Source organism: Pleurodeles waltl, chromosome 5 (genome assembly GCF_031143425.1).
Source record: "Pleurodeles waltl isolate 20211129_DDA chromosome 5, aPleWal1.hap1.20221129, whole genome shotgun sequence".
Lineage (NCBI taxonomy): Eukaryota > Metazoa > Chordata > Amphibia > Caudata > Salamandridae > Pleurodeles > Pleurodeles waltl.
In genome coordinates, this window is record NC_090444.1 from 773,144,628 (window position 1) to 773,158,106 (window position 13,479).

The 13,479-nt window shown below is 45.3% G+C and overlaps 1 protein-coding gene across 1 annotated transcript in view; it reads left to right on the forward strand.

Moving 5' to 3' along the window:
- The window catches only part of RBBP9 (RB binding protein 9, serine hydrolase), a 102,871-nt gene that overhangs the window by 34,705 nt on the left and 54,687 nt on the right, over positions 1 to 13,479 (forward strand). The window contains exon 2 of the mRNA XM_069234735.1: positions 10,898 to 10,940. Within this exon, the coding sequence (XP_069090836.1) occupies positions 10,898 to 10,940 (43 nt within the window). The remainder of the gene's footprint in view (positions 1 to 10,897; positions 10,941 to 13,479) is intronic.

Below are 13,479 nucleotides of genomic sequence, written 5' to 3' on the forward strand. Positions count from 1 at the left end.
TTTGGAAAAAGCTGCTCTTGAGGACTCAGATAAGGCCTGTGTATTGTCCCCCATGCCAGCAGGCCATCTGCTGCCTCTCTTTTTCTACTTGTTCTCCTCATATGAGCCTCTTGTGCCCCAGCCGATTCAACTAGATTTTTTCCCCCAGTTGTCAGTCATCAGGGCGATAAGCCTGGTGTTGTTTTGCTACTGTTAAGCCAGAGCAAGGTGTACCGCCTGCTCAGGGCTTTCTTGGGATTTTCAGGGAGCAGAACCAGCAGACATTGGGTGATCTTCCTCGGTATTTCCCATCCTGTGTTGTGCTTTATGCAAGAAAGTACCGCCTCCCAGAATGGGACCACCATTGTGCAGTGCCAAAGCAACTGTATAAAATCCACCTCAGCAGCGCCATAGCGGGGCAGTGGAGGTCCCTGTCCGGGTAAGTGGTGTGTAAACATTGAGGGGAGAGGTATACCATATGCACAATGCTATAATGTGTTTGTTTGAATCGCGCACAGGTAGAACCCTTACGGACCCTAGTATGTACTTTGCACCAGCCTTTTGATGTGATAGGCTTGTTGCAGAGATGTTGCCATGTATCTTCCAGTCGCAGTGGTTCTGTCCATTTGTCTGTGCGTAGAGCTCTGTACAGATGTGTTATTAGCTGACACCCTTCTGCCATATTTAATACCCCCATTATAGTGTACGAGGATTCTAAATAAGGGAGCTACTTGGGACTTTTGTGGGTTTGCACCAGGTTTTTTTGAAGCACCATGTTTCAAGATATGCTCCACTTCCTCGATGAGATTTATCTATATTCTATATCTTGCAAGGTACAGTTCTTAGAGGAATAACCAGAAGCTTTTTTAATAGGTTCACCAGAGTGTTTTTTCTATACACTTTCTTTTTCCCATTTCAACTAGATAAATTCACAAATCGTACATGTAAGGTGTTACAAAATTGACAATATTGTAGACTAACTGAAAAACAATGAAGTTAAAACACAATCAGAGGAAGATCTTAGACAACCATCAGTTTGTATTCGGGAGATGTACAGTAAAAACGCTTTACAAAATACTGGTTGGGCAACAGCTTAAGAGTGTCATTCAGAGCTTTGAAAAAGTCCAATCTGAGGTTAAAACGGCAACACAATTGAGTAAGTAAAGCTACAGCCCCACCAACCTAGAAATACAAACTGGAATCTATATGACAGGGATATAGCAAACTCAAATAGCTAATAATCAGTATGTGGCACTAGGCTGTTATTATATTTGTAACCCCCCAGCCCCCTTACACAAGTCCCAGGTAAAAAAGAAAATGTTTGACTCCCTGCCTAACCAAATAAAAATTATGAAACGCCAGCAAAGGAGTAACAAGAAGTCTCTATCTGCAAGTAATCAAACAGACCAGAAGCACGCAGCTTGCTCTCCTTCCATTTTCCAGTCACAACAAGGGGCAGGTAAATAATCATTTTGCAATTGCTTGGATAATGCAATATTAGATGGCCCACATGTGTCCTTCTGGGCTCAACATCCCTAACTGCTTAATTTGATGAGGATACACAAGACCCACTCAGCAAACAATCAAGAAAAGGCAGGTGAAGAGCGGGGGTAAATGGTCTTACCACTAGGCTGCAAATGTCCAGCCGTAGAGCAGTGTGGCCCCTCCCCGGCTCTTCCTGGCACTGGTTGGCGCAGCATGGGCCCGCCCTTGGCCCAGGCTCTGTCCATGCGCGTCCCGTACCTTGGTACCTCCGATGGCACTGGTGAAGTGGCTTCCTCCTGTGCCCCTGAGCCTGTTTGAACACATAATCCCCGTCAAGCATCTTTCACACGCAGTCTACCTGCCCATGAACACTAAATTCACCCTCACCTCCCTTTACCTCTTCCCACCACTGAACCCTAAAATCACCCTTATATTTATCCACTCCTGAACCTTAAATTCACCCTTACCTCCCTTAAACTCTACCCACCCCTTAACCCTATATTCGCTATTACCTTCTTTTACTTCTACCCATACCTGACCCCTAAATTCACCCTTGCTTCCCTTTACCTCTACCCACTTCATAACCCTAAAAATCACCATGACCTCCCTTTACCTCTGCACATCCCTGAACCCTAAAATCACCCTTTAGCTCTCTTTAACCCTTCCCAATAATGGAAGCCTAAATCACTTTTAATTCCCTTTACCTCTTCTGATGCTGTAACCCTTAAATCACTGACTCCATTTACCTATACCCATCCCTAAACCGTAATAATACCTTTACCTCTGCCCATCCCTGAACCCTAAAATGACCGTAGCTCCCTTTACATAAAATTACATAAAAAGTATGTTATTAAGAAAATCTTACCCACATGCTAAAGTACTGAGTGGTAAAGGTATAAATAATTAACTACATGGTACACACTACGTGATACAGGCCCGCATGGCAAACTCTGCATGGCAAAGGCTGTTTCCGCTCAGGCAGGAAATATTCATATTCCCTCTTTAAACACTATCCTACCTTCACCATAGCACTGATAAATGTTTTGGGGTGCAGTCAGTTTTTTTTATGTCCTTCAGGATGTTTTGTGGGCAACGCCATCTTTTTGACAGTTTGCCCCCACCCACGCCTCATACTTTAGGTCTCGACTGAGACAGCAGATGCACTGTTGCGTGCAGGATATTTTTTACTTACAGAGGGTTTAGAGCCCTCCATTGGTTTCCACTGGTTGATTTTATTGTCACTGTCATTTATTTGCTTATCTTTGGTTAGCGAATCCTAGCGTCACTTCCTCTTCCTGTGTTTGTCCCTACATGAGAGAATGGCCTGGGTGAGTCTTTCCTTGACCAGTGTCCTTTCACTGCTCTCCACTTTCAGAAGAACTGTTTTCCCTTGTACTGGCACTTCCTTTCACCCTCCCCGCCCCACATTGTTGTTTGCCCCACCCCCTATCCCACACCTGTGTTGTTGTTGGTCCAGTCCACCTTGTTACTTCCCCGGTGTTGCTTGCCCTGTCCACATCCCACCTCTTCCTCCTCCCCCATCATCATTGCTTTCCCTCTCTAATTCTGCCAGGAAAAAAACACCCAAAAATCATGCCAACAAGTTTCAAGATGCTACAGAAATGCAGACAGTGTTATGCTCCCTGCTCTTCATGACCTGCATGGTAAACACCACATGAAACAGGTCCTGTGTGGTAAACGCTCATAACCACTCCAATCAGATCTACCCCACTTCATTCCAATCCACCTCACCTCAATACAATCCACCCCGCTCCCCCACCAATCCACACCACTCCAATCCAAAACAGTCTGTCCCACTCTAATCCAAAACAGTCTGTCCCACTCTAATCCAAAACAATCTTCACCATTCTAATCCAAAACAATCTACCCCCCTCCAGTCCAAAACAATCTGCCACATTCCAATCCAAAACAGTTTGCCCCACTCCAGTCTGCCTTACTCCATTGTGCCCCACTCCAATCCAAAATAATCTGCCCTACTTCAATATGCCAAACTACATTCTGCCCCACCCCAATTCAAAACAATCTGCCTCACTCCAGTGTGCTCCACTCCAGCTCAAAACAATCCCTCACTATATTGTTCCCCACTCCATTCTACCCCACTACAGACTGCCCTACTCCAATCCAAATCAATCTGCCTCACTCCAGTCTGCCACCTTCCAGTCCACTGCATTCCAGTGCAAAACAGTCTGCCCTACTCTATCTGCTCCACACTGCCCCACTACAATCCAAAACAATCCCCCACAATCCAATTCATCCCACTCCAGCCTTCCCCACTGCAGTTCAAAACAATCTGCCCCACTCCAATCCAAAACAATCTGCCCCACTCCAGTCTGCCCCACCCAATCCGCACCACTCCAGTTTGCCCCACTTTCATCCAATCCACCTCACCCCCCTACATCCCAGTTCACCACACTTCAGTCACCCTCAACCCACCGAACTCAAATCCACCCCACCCCAATCCTACCCAGTCCAATCCACCACACACACCAATCTAATCCAACTCAATCCAATCTACCCCACTCCATTCTAATCCCTCACCTGAATCAAATCCACCCCACTCTCTCTCTAATCCATCCCACTCCAATCCACCACAGTCCACCCCACTCCAATCCAAATCAATCTATTCACTCCGATCTAAAACAATTTGCCCCATTCCAATCTGCCCCACACCAATCCAAAACTATTTTCCCCACTCCAGTTTGCCTCACTCTAGTCTGCCCCACTCCAATCCAAAACAATCTTCCCTACTCCAATGTGCCCACTCCAGTCCAAAACAATCTGCCTCACTCCAATCTGCCCCACACCTATCCAGTCCATCTCACCCCACCCACCCACTCCATCTCAGTTCACCACACTTCAATCCACCCCACTCCAATACAATCCACCCCACACCAATCCAACCAATCCACTCCACTCCAATCCACTGCACCCCAAACCACCCTACTACAATACAATCCACCACACTCCAGTCTAAAACAATCTGCACTACTCTAATCTACCCCACAGTCTGCTCCATCCTAATCTGCGCACTCCAATTCATAACAATCTGCCTCATTCCAATCTATCTAAAACAGTTTGTCCTACTCCAATCTGCCACACTCCAGTTCAGGACAATCAGCCCCATTCCATTCCAAAACAATTTTCCCCCAATCCATTCCAAAACAATCTGTCCCAATCCAGTATGCCCCCTCCAATCTAAAACAATCTGTCCCAATCCATTCAGCCCACTCTAAACCAGTCCGCCTCACCCAATCCAATCCACCCCACTCTAGTCCACCCAACCCTAATCAACCTCAATCCAATCTACCCCCCCAAATCCTACTCCAAGCCACCCCAGTCCACTGCAGTCCAATCTACCCCACTGTACTCCAGTCCACCTCACTCTACCCTAGTCTAATCCACTCCCCAGTTCAGTCCATCTCACTCCATTCAATCCACTATACTCCAGTGCACCCCACTTCAATCCAGTCCACCTCACTCCAATTCAACACACCTCAGTCCAGTCCACCCCACTCCAGTCCACCCCACTCCAGTCCGATCCACCCCATCCCAATCAAATTCACACCATCCCAATACAATCCCCTCTCCAGTGCAGTCAAATCCACTGTTTTCTAGTCCAGTTAATCCACCCCACTCGGCTCTAATCCAGTGTACCCCACCCCAATCCAATCTACCTCACTGCAGTCCTATCACTTTAATCTAACCCACCTAGTCCACCCACATCCAGTCCACCCACTCCACTCAATCCAACCCACTGTACCCCAGAAAAGTCTTCCCTAACCTACTCCAGTTCATACCACTACCTTAGTCCGCTCCAACTCACTCCACCCTATTCCACCCCACAAAACACTACTCTGTGCAATTGCAATCCACGACACTGCACTCTACAAAGCTCTTTGCCACTGAGCCACTGAACTCTACTCCCCTCTACTCAACTCTATGATAGTCCACTTCAACAAATCCAATTTACGACACTATGCCAACAAATGCAATCTCTACACTTTACTCCACCCACTCCACTCTTGGCCAGTCCATGCCATGCTGAACAGCAGCCACACTGGTGTACAAAATGGCAAAAACACATTGCCAAACCCAATAGCTGTTGTATGGACGAGACCTATTGGCCTTGCCAGTGCTCGTTTTCTCCCTTCTCTTGTTTCTTTTACCTCTAGCACTCGTTAGAGTGCATTTGTTTCCAACTTGTCCCGCAATGCAATATTATGCATGGAGAGGTTACAAGGTTGCTGGCTGGGCAGTTTCACATCTGGCGCAGTAGTGAGGTAGCCTGCCTGTATGTGATGTGCCGGACGATAAGGAGACAGCAGTGAGAGCAGCTGGGCAGGTGAAGAGATCTTGAAGGAAGAAAACTGCTAGTAGTAGAAAGAAACAGTGGCTCAGGACTGTTATAGTGTAGCACCTTATAGACGTGGGTAGCAGGTTAAGTGAAATGGCAGAAGACGCAGGGGTGAAAAATGCTTCCATACTTTTTTGATAACGTACAGCAAAATACTTAAAGCACAAACACCAAACCAAATCCCTCGCCATCATGGTGGAATTTTGGTAAACCGTAAAATCCAGGCTGTGTGAAGCAATGAAATAATGAAGTACGCACAGGAACACAAAATCAGCTTAATTGATGGAGAGCGATACTCAAGCAGATATTTTGTCTCTGAAGCTGGCACGAGAACACATCCCATCAACACTTGTTAGATATTTAGAATAGTTAATTTCCATTTTCTTAACATTTTCTGTTTTCTACTGCATTAGGAATACAAAATATAGAAAGCAGTTGTGACAATTATGCGTGCCCCGCTTCTTTCCTTTTAACAAAATCGTTGGTTTCTTGTTTTTTTACGTAAAACCCCAGTCATAGCTGCTTGTAAGTATTGTAAATAACAGAAGTGATCATTACCCACTTTATTAATGGGTAGTCTCACATCAGACTTAGGCTGAAAGGTGGACTTGTTTCTGTTGGGAGTCTCAAAGTGACAGCAGATGTTAGCAGCCAATGACTAACCTAAGATTATTCTCTTACTGCCAGATGTGCCGACTTTGGGGCTCTGGAACCAGGTTAGAGTACCGGCGTCGGTTCAACATCCTGTGATTCTCGGCAAACCACTTAATATCCTCACGTCTATATTAAAAAAAAAAAAAGACTAAGTACTTGTGTAATGTATCTGATGCTCATATAAAGCGTTCTAAACAATCGCTATATAAAACTGCAAAACAAAAAAGTTTATTTTCGACTTTTGAACAGACTCCACCTTTACAACCCACCCTTGACTTGTCAGAGCGTCGCAGACACACAACAGGTTTCCAACTTGAAATAAAGGTATATATGAGGCCAGAATGTTTGATGTAATGAAGAAGTATGCCCATGTGCAGCAGTGCACTATGCTAGAGGCGGCTCCTCCGCAGTGGCAGAGGGGCGTCACCCTCTTGGCTGAGCCAGTAGATGAAAAATAAAATGATGGCTTGCTATTGTTTTATTTTTCATAATTTTTCATCTGCTGGCTCAGCCAGCAGAGTGAACAGGGAGGGTCGGGCTGGTCCACGGGAGGTGGCAGAGGGGAGGAGGGGAGAGTGCACTAAGTGCGCATGTGTGAGGGCGGCCAAACACACATGTGCACTTATTTTTCTCCAATACGGCTGTATACACAACTGGGCTGGAGAAACAGCACAGACCCCAGATTTGTGTCTGAGCGGCAGTGACTGCTGCCCAGACCAATCCTAACGCTGCTTACATGCCATGTTTAGTATGTAAGCAGTGCCAGAATTGCTGGAGAGCACATGCTGTGTCCCAGCAAATGCTGGGACACCACAAAAAGAGCGAGGTGGTGGGAGACGGGCGGTGCGAGGTAAGTGTTTTTTTTTTTTTTTTGTAAATGTTTTCCCTGTCGTCGTCATCTCCACCTCTCCCCTTGACATATGCAGTGGCCGCCGCTGGCACTTTCTGCTGTTAATATTTTACAGTTCAGACAAAAGCATGGGAAATTGTGGTGTAGGCTATTTTGCTGTGCGCAATGACTTATTACTTGACTCGCACACTGTGCATGGTTGAGGATAGGGATGGGACTGAAACACAATAGTTTTGGAGTCCCTCTTTAGGTCGAGCGCACAGGAGCTTTGACCTGTTGTACGTATTGTGGGTTTATAACTGCACCCATGTCATGTCCATTACTTTCACTCGTTTGTGGGCTTGCCTTTCAAAAATCACTTGATGTCATTACTAAATGTTTTACGTTTATCCCACCTTGAGCCTGTTTTTGTCCCCTTTTGCAGACTGCCCCAGTTACATGGATCATTGCACGATTGCCGATATACTTCAGCGTGGGCAAACTATTTCTTTTGTTTCTCCCCTTCGTGCTGCATGGCTGCCATCACGCTCACAGCGTGAACAGGCACAACAGTGTATGAATTTGATCTGCAATATTGGAGCGCTGCACACATCGTTCACAGTTAACTAATCAGTCGTTACTTGTGGCTATCCCCTTAAAACACTTGAAATTTGTGGATGCTTTACGTAAAACAGAAATTCTCAAAGTGACAGCGGCAATACTACAGTATTCACTGACTTGGGAAAACTCAACCTATAATGCTTTGCAGGGCATTATTTTTTACAAAACCAAAACGTTCACGACAACGTGCTTGTTCTGTCTACATCATCTTTGCCTCCCCACACTAGGTTAGTGGGGGCCCCAAAATAGTAACCCCTCCCACCAATCAGTGTTTGTCTCTCATGGCTGGAACTTTTGTTACAGGCCTGCTACCCTTGAATATGTGAAATGCAGTATGCCCTCTAGAGGCTAAATATATGGTTAGACTGCATTACTATCTCCCATTCTTTTTTCATATGGTTATGCTCTCTAAGGACTGACTGTATGGTTACATGACCATGTTTCTTCCAAATACTATTTTTATTGTGGGGTCCTCTAGGAGCTGTTATGAGCATTGCAGACAACATTCTATAATATTCGTGGCACGAAAACTATAAAATATATGGTTACACTACATTACTTATTGCCATTTTCTATTTGTGTGGTTATGCCTTCTGTGGGCTAACTACATAGTTACATGACCATGTTTCTCACAAATGCTATTTTCATTGTGGTGTCCTCTAGGGGCTGTTCTAAGCATCACAGTCATATCAACATATTAAAATATTAGTGGCACTGAAACTTGTCCCATAATGCTTTGCAGGGTATTACTTTTACAATACATTTTGCTCATGGTTACATGGCCATGTTTCTTCCAAATACTATTTTTATTGTGGGGCCCTCTAGGGGCTGTTCTGAGCATTGCAGTCAACATTCTATAATATTCATGGGACGAAAACTCACCCCATAATGCTTTGCTCTTTCTGTCTGCATCATCACTGGGTCCCCACATTAGGTTAGTGGGGACCCCACCATAACTCCTTCCACCATTCAGTGTCTTTTAAGCTTTCTCATGGCTACAACTTTTGTTTTACAGCTGGGAGAAGTTTTGTTTAAAGGCCTCGTTTGTAATATCATTGCAGTAGGCCTGCTAGCTTTAAAAATATCAATTAGGGGCTAAGTATATGGTTACACTGCATTACTGCCTCCTGTTTTTTTCATGGGGTTATCACCTCTAGGGGCTAACAATACGGTTACATGACCATGTTTCTTACAAATTATATTTTTGTTATGGTACCCTCTAGGGGCTGTTGTGAACATTACCGTCTAAAGCCAAAGGTTTATTTCTGATGAGGTTTATATAATTGTATGTGTTTTATTAATCTCTCCTTATTAAAGTTATGACCATTATTTACACCAAGTTAATATCCTTATTAAACTATGACTGAACACTCTAGATATGATTGGGTGACCTTTCTAGTTTATTGTTTCCTCTGTGGCTGTCTTGTGTGTTTTTTTTGGGGAATTGTGTTAGCCAGCCTGCAACTCTGATGGTGGGATGGTGAAAGTTGTATTCCATTGAAATTAGCATGGCAGATTTCAATTAAGATGCTAAATGGCAAAATTTTCATTTTTGCTGCAGATAGAGGAAGAAGGTAAATGGAAGTGCTTTAGTTATATGCAGGGCCACTGTAATTATATGGCAAGAAAAGATGAAATTATGAGGCAGGGTTGACCAATTTATGTGCAAGAAAAATCCAGTTATGAATTTACAATGCCAATAGCTCTAACTCAAGCATACGTGAGACCTATTGCATTGCAAATGATTGTTTCTCTCGTGATCGCTTGCTTTCTCTCCTGTGAACTTGCAGTGTTTTCTCCTTTGTGTGCTTCTCCGTCGACCTTGTTGCCATCTCCCTCATATGCTTCTCCCCCCACCTCCATGTAGCCCTCTCCCTTGGGCCTCCTAACCACCTCAGTAACTTTCCTTAAACCCCTTCCCACACCTTCTCCTCTGTTGCACCACCACCATTACTTTCTTTAAATGTTTTTTTTTTTTTTGACAGCCAAGCAGCAAATTGCTTCCGGCTCTTCACACAAGCGCATTGGTGCACTGATGATTTCTTTTTTTTACTATAGACCTCTCTGAGTGGTGCCAGCTATCTTAGATCGACTATTAAACAAATGGCAACTGGGAGCAGCCAGTATATATAAATATCTCATTGCCAAAGCTTGTTCTTTCCTGGTGCTGAACTGTGCGACATCCCTCACCCATACGAGATACTGAAAAACAATTTCCCTTCTAGAAAGCCCTGAAATCTTTCCTGTTTCCTTTACCAACCATTCGGCCATATCAGCCAGTGTTGCAGCTCGATCTCTGTGTCTAGTGGTGATTCAGTTGGCCGTTGGCATTTTACAATTCCCCTAGCCATCCATTAGTTGATTCATTCTGTCGTATTTTTTCTTATGTGGTTTTGGCGGGTGGTAGCCAGATAGGTGTTATATATTTGACTAAGTGTATGCCAAGAGGACGATAAGCATAACTTTTCATATATGGTATTACAAGATCAGACATTCTGGAGAGTTGGCATCGGAATGCCACCAGATTTTCATTTTACTGGACTTCAAGAACATGACACGTGGTATGAGAGAAAGATATGGACATGTCAATGAAAAGATTATACTAGTTTATAATCGTCTACCAGGTGTCAGATTACAAGTGGTGCAGACTCACTAAAAGCAAATTAGTAGGCACCCTACAGAAAGATTACATGCTTCTCAAAATAACGTCTTAAGGCCTCATTACTACCTTGGCGAAGGGGATTACTCCGTCCCAAACGTGACGGATATCCCGTCCGCCGTATCACAAGTTCCACTATATTCTATGGAACTTGTAAAACAGCTGACGGAATATCTGTCACTTCTGGGATGGAGAAATCCCCTCCACCAAGGTCTTAATGAGGCCCTCAGTGTCCTTCTGTATGTACTCTGACAGTCTGTTCTTTCTCTGTTTAAAATGTGTGCTTTCCCTACAGATACCCAACTTCGAGTGTCTCCTTCGAGATATGCCAGATCCATGTAAGTCTACAGTCTTTACCTATATGTCCCCAGAATCGTGCAGAAGTGAGTGACCTAATTTCACATATGATCTCCAGTTTTATGTTTTCAATGTGTGTGTCTTCTTGGGACTTGACTGCTTATTTTCCCATATTCCGTGATTGACTGTTTCACATCACTCCATGTTGCATGACAGAACTGGAAATGATGGCTGGCATGACTATAATTTGTAATTATAAAGTCTATTTATGTTGTATCTTAGGTCTACACCTGCTTTTTGTCCTGCCTCTCCAAATAAAGACACATTTTCCTCTGTCAAAATTGGGAAGGAGATTTTGAAAGCAACACCTAATCTGAGCAATGCTGCACTTGTTTCTGCTGTACTTGTGGGACGCAATAGGAATCGTGCTCAGGGTCTGTCTTCTCCAAAGTGCATTTCTACCTACTTTCTGTGTATCATTCACACCTGTAAAAGAAGCACACCAAGTTGTTGTGGGAGATCACCTCTAATGTGCTTTGACTTGTTCCCTCATCCTTCAACAGTAACATTTACAGCAAGAGATAGTGTGGTAGTTTGTCTAGTAAATATTTGACTATAATGTAATTGTGTATGTATTTCTGTTGTTGGTTTACTTTGCATACTGACCTGGAAATGATTGTAGCTGCATTTGTACAGTGCCTCATATGCACTGTTGGGAACAGTATCAGACACGTAACACGAAACACAATGGAAGAGTGCCTATTTGGAAGGGTATTGTATTTGCTGTATGCCTACGTGGGTAGCATTTTGTCTAGTTTCTTGCATGAGTGACAAGCATGATGCTCTTATTGTGTGGCCGCAGCGCATAGGTGTGATGGAGAAAGGATGAGTGAGGTTTAAGGCAAGCTCAGATTATGTTAACTGGCTGCTATAAATTACTCTGCTGATCACATCTTGAGTTCTATGTCAGGACCGGAGGCGAGGATTATGCTTTACTTTCTTTCCTTTAATCAACAGCAGAAGTTAGAAACAAAAACAACACTTCCCAGAACACCCTGGGATGGAATTAAAAATGTCAACAGCCAATCCACATTGTCTACTACTGCAGAAGAAAAGTGCCCTTTCTTTACTTGTGCAAACAATTCCGGCTTTCTCTGTTAATGCGCGCGTAAGCCTTGAAGCATCTCACTAATTGTTTTTTTCCTCTTCACAGAGAGCCGCTGGGGGTGTTTATTCGACCCCACCCGCAGCTTGGTCACCCGACAGGTGCTGCGGTGCCCCTGCGTGCCTGCAGAGGGCCGAAGGGTGTTCTAACTCACATGAGACAGCAGCGTGAGCCCGCAGAAACATGTCCAAACCCTGCACGCCTCGAAAGCCCTAATGCCCTATGTGGGTCTGTAATAGGCACAGGCACGTCGATGTGCCTCTGGTATTTGGCAGCGGCAGACGCCTGGCTGTTCCAGGTCTGTATTGAGCTGCAAAGCTCTTGGTGAGCACATCTCTCATGTGCAAGTAAGCGTTTTTCCACCACTGTCGAGGGGCCGGGCCCGGGCGTTCTTTTTCCCTTGTGTCTCCCAAAGGGAGGTTTGCCGCAGGGGGTTACCCCAAATCGTCTAGCACGTCCTTTTTATTTTATTGGGGAAATCCTGTAGGAGTTTCTCCCCTATTCAATTGCATGCTGTGCCTGATATTTGCTGGGCTTTGTCCAGCTGGAAACCCTGAGCGAGTCTCAGGCATTTCTCCGCTTTTCCACCGGGATAGTCTTTCAGTGCCCAGTAGGATGTATTTTCTTACGCCCATTATGCAAGGCGACGAGTATGTGGAGGAAGAGACCAGCTCGGTCCTTCCTGTTGATAAGTTCTGTGACGCAGTGGATGCGTCCATCCAACAGGTGGTGGCAGCCACCACTGAGCCATTGGAGAGGAGGCTTCTCCAGCTGGCGTATTCATACCCAGCCCCCCCTTAACCTGTCTCTCCCTGCGAAGGGATCATGAGATTGGGGGCAATCAGCGCAACGTCCCCTTAAGCGCAAGATGGAGGGCGGGCTGGACATAGCAGTTTTTGATAAGATGAAGCAGGCTTTTGCTGAGCACGCCCTTCTGGATGGCGATCCTCTCTCCCTGTTGCTGTCAGCGGACCCTGAAGAGGATGACCCACACGATTCCAATGATGAGGCAGGCCCCTCTAGGCCTTGGAGACCAACCCAAACTCCCTCGGAGCTCCAACTGCCAACAGGGTCATCAGACATGTTAGACCCTAAGGACTTAGTCCATCCTTGCTCCTCCGAATGGGTCCCCTCTTAAAAGGTCATGGCATACGTTGCTGCCAGGTTGCGCAGGCCCCTGGAAAAAGAGGTTCGAGCATGGCTGAGGGCGGAATGCCCTCACCCATCTCTTCCGGGGAAGGTCTCCTATACCCCAGACATAGACCCCAGAATGGCCACCTCCCTACAAAAGTTCATAAGGACCCCAAAAAAGGGATCGACCGGGCATGGCAGGCCTGTCGGGACAAGCAGTTTGATATTTCTGGACCCCTTACGAAGATATTGGAGCCAGCGGAGCAGGCCAAGGCGACGGATAC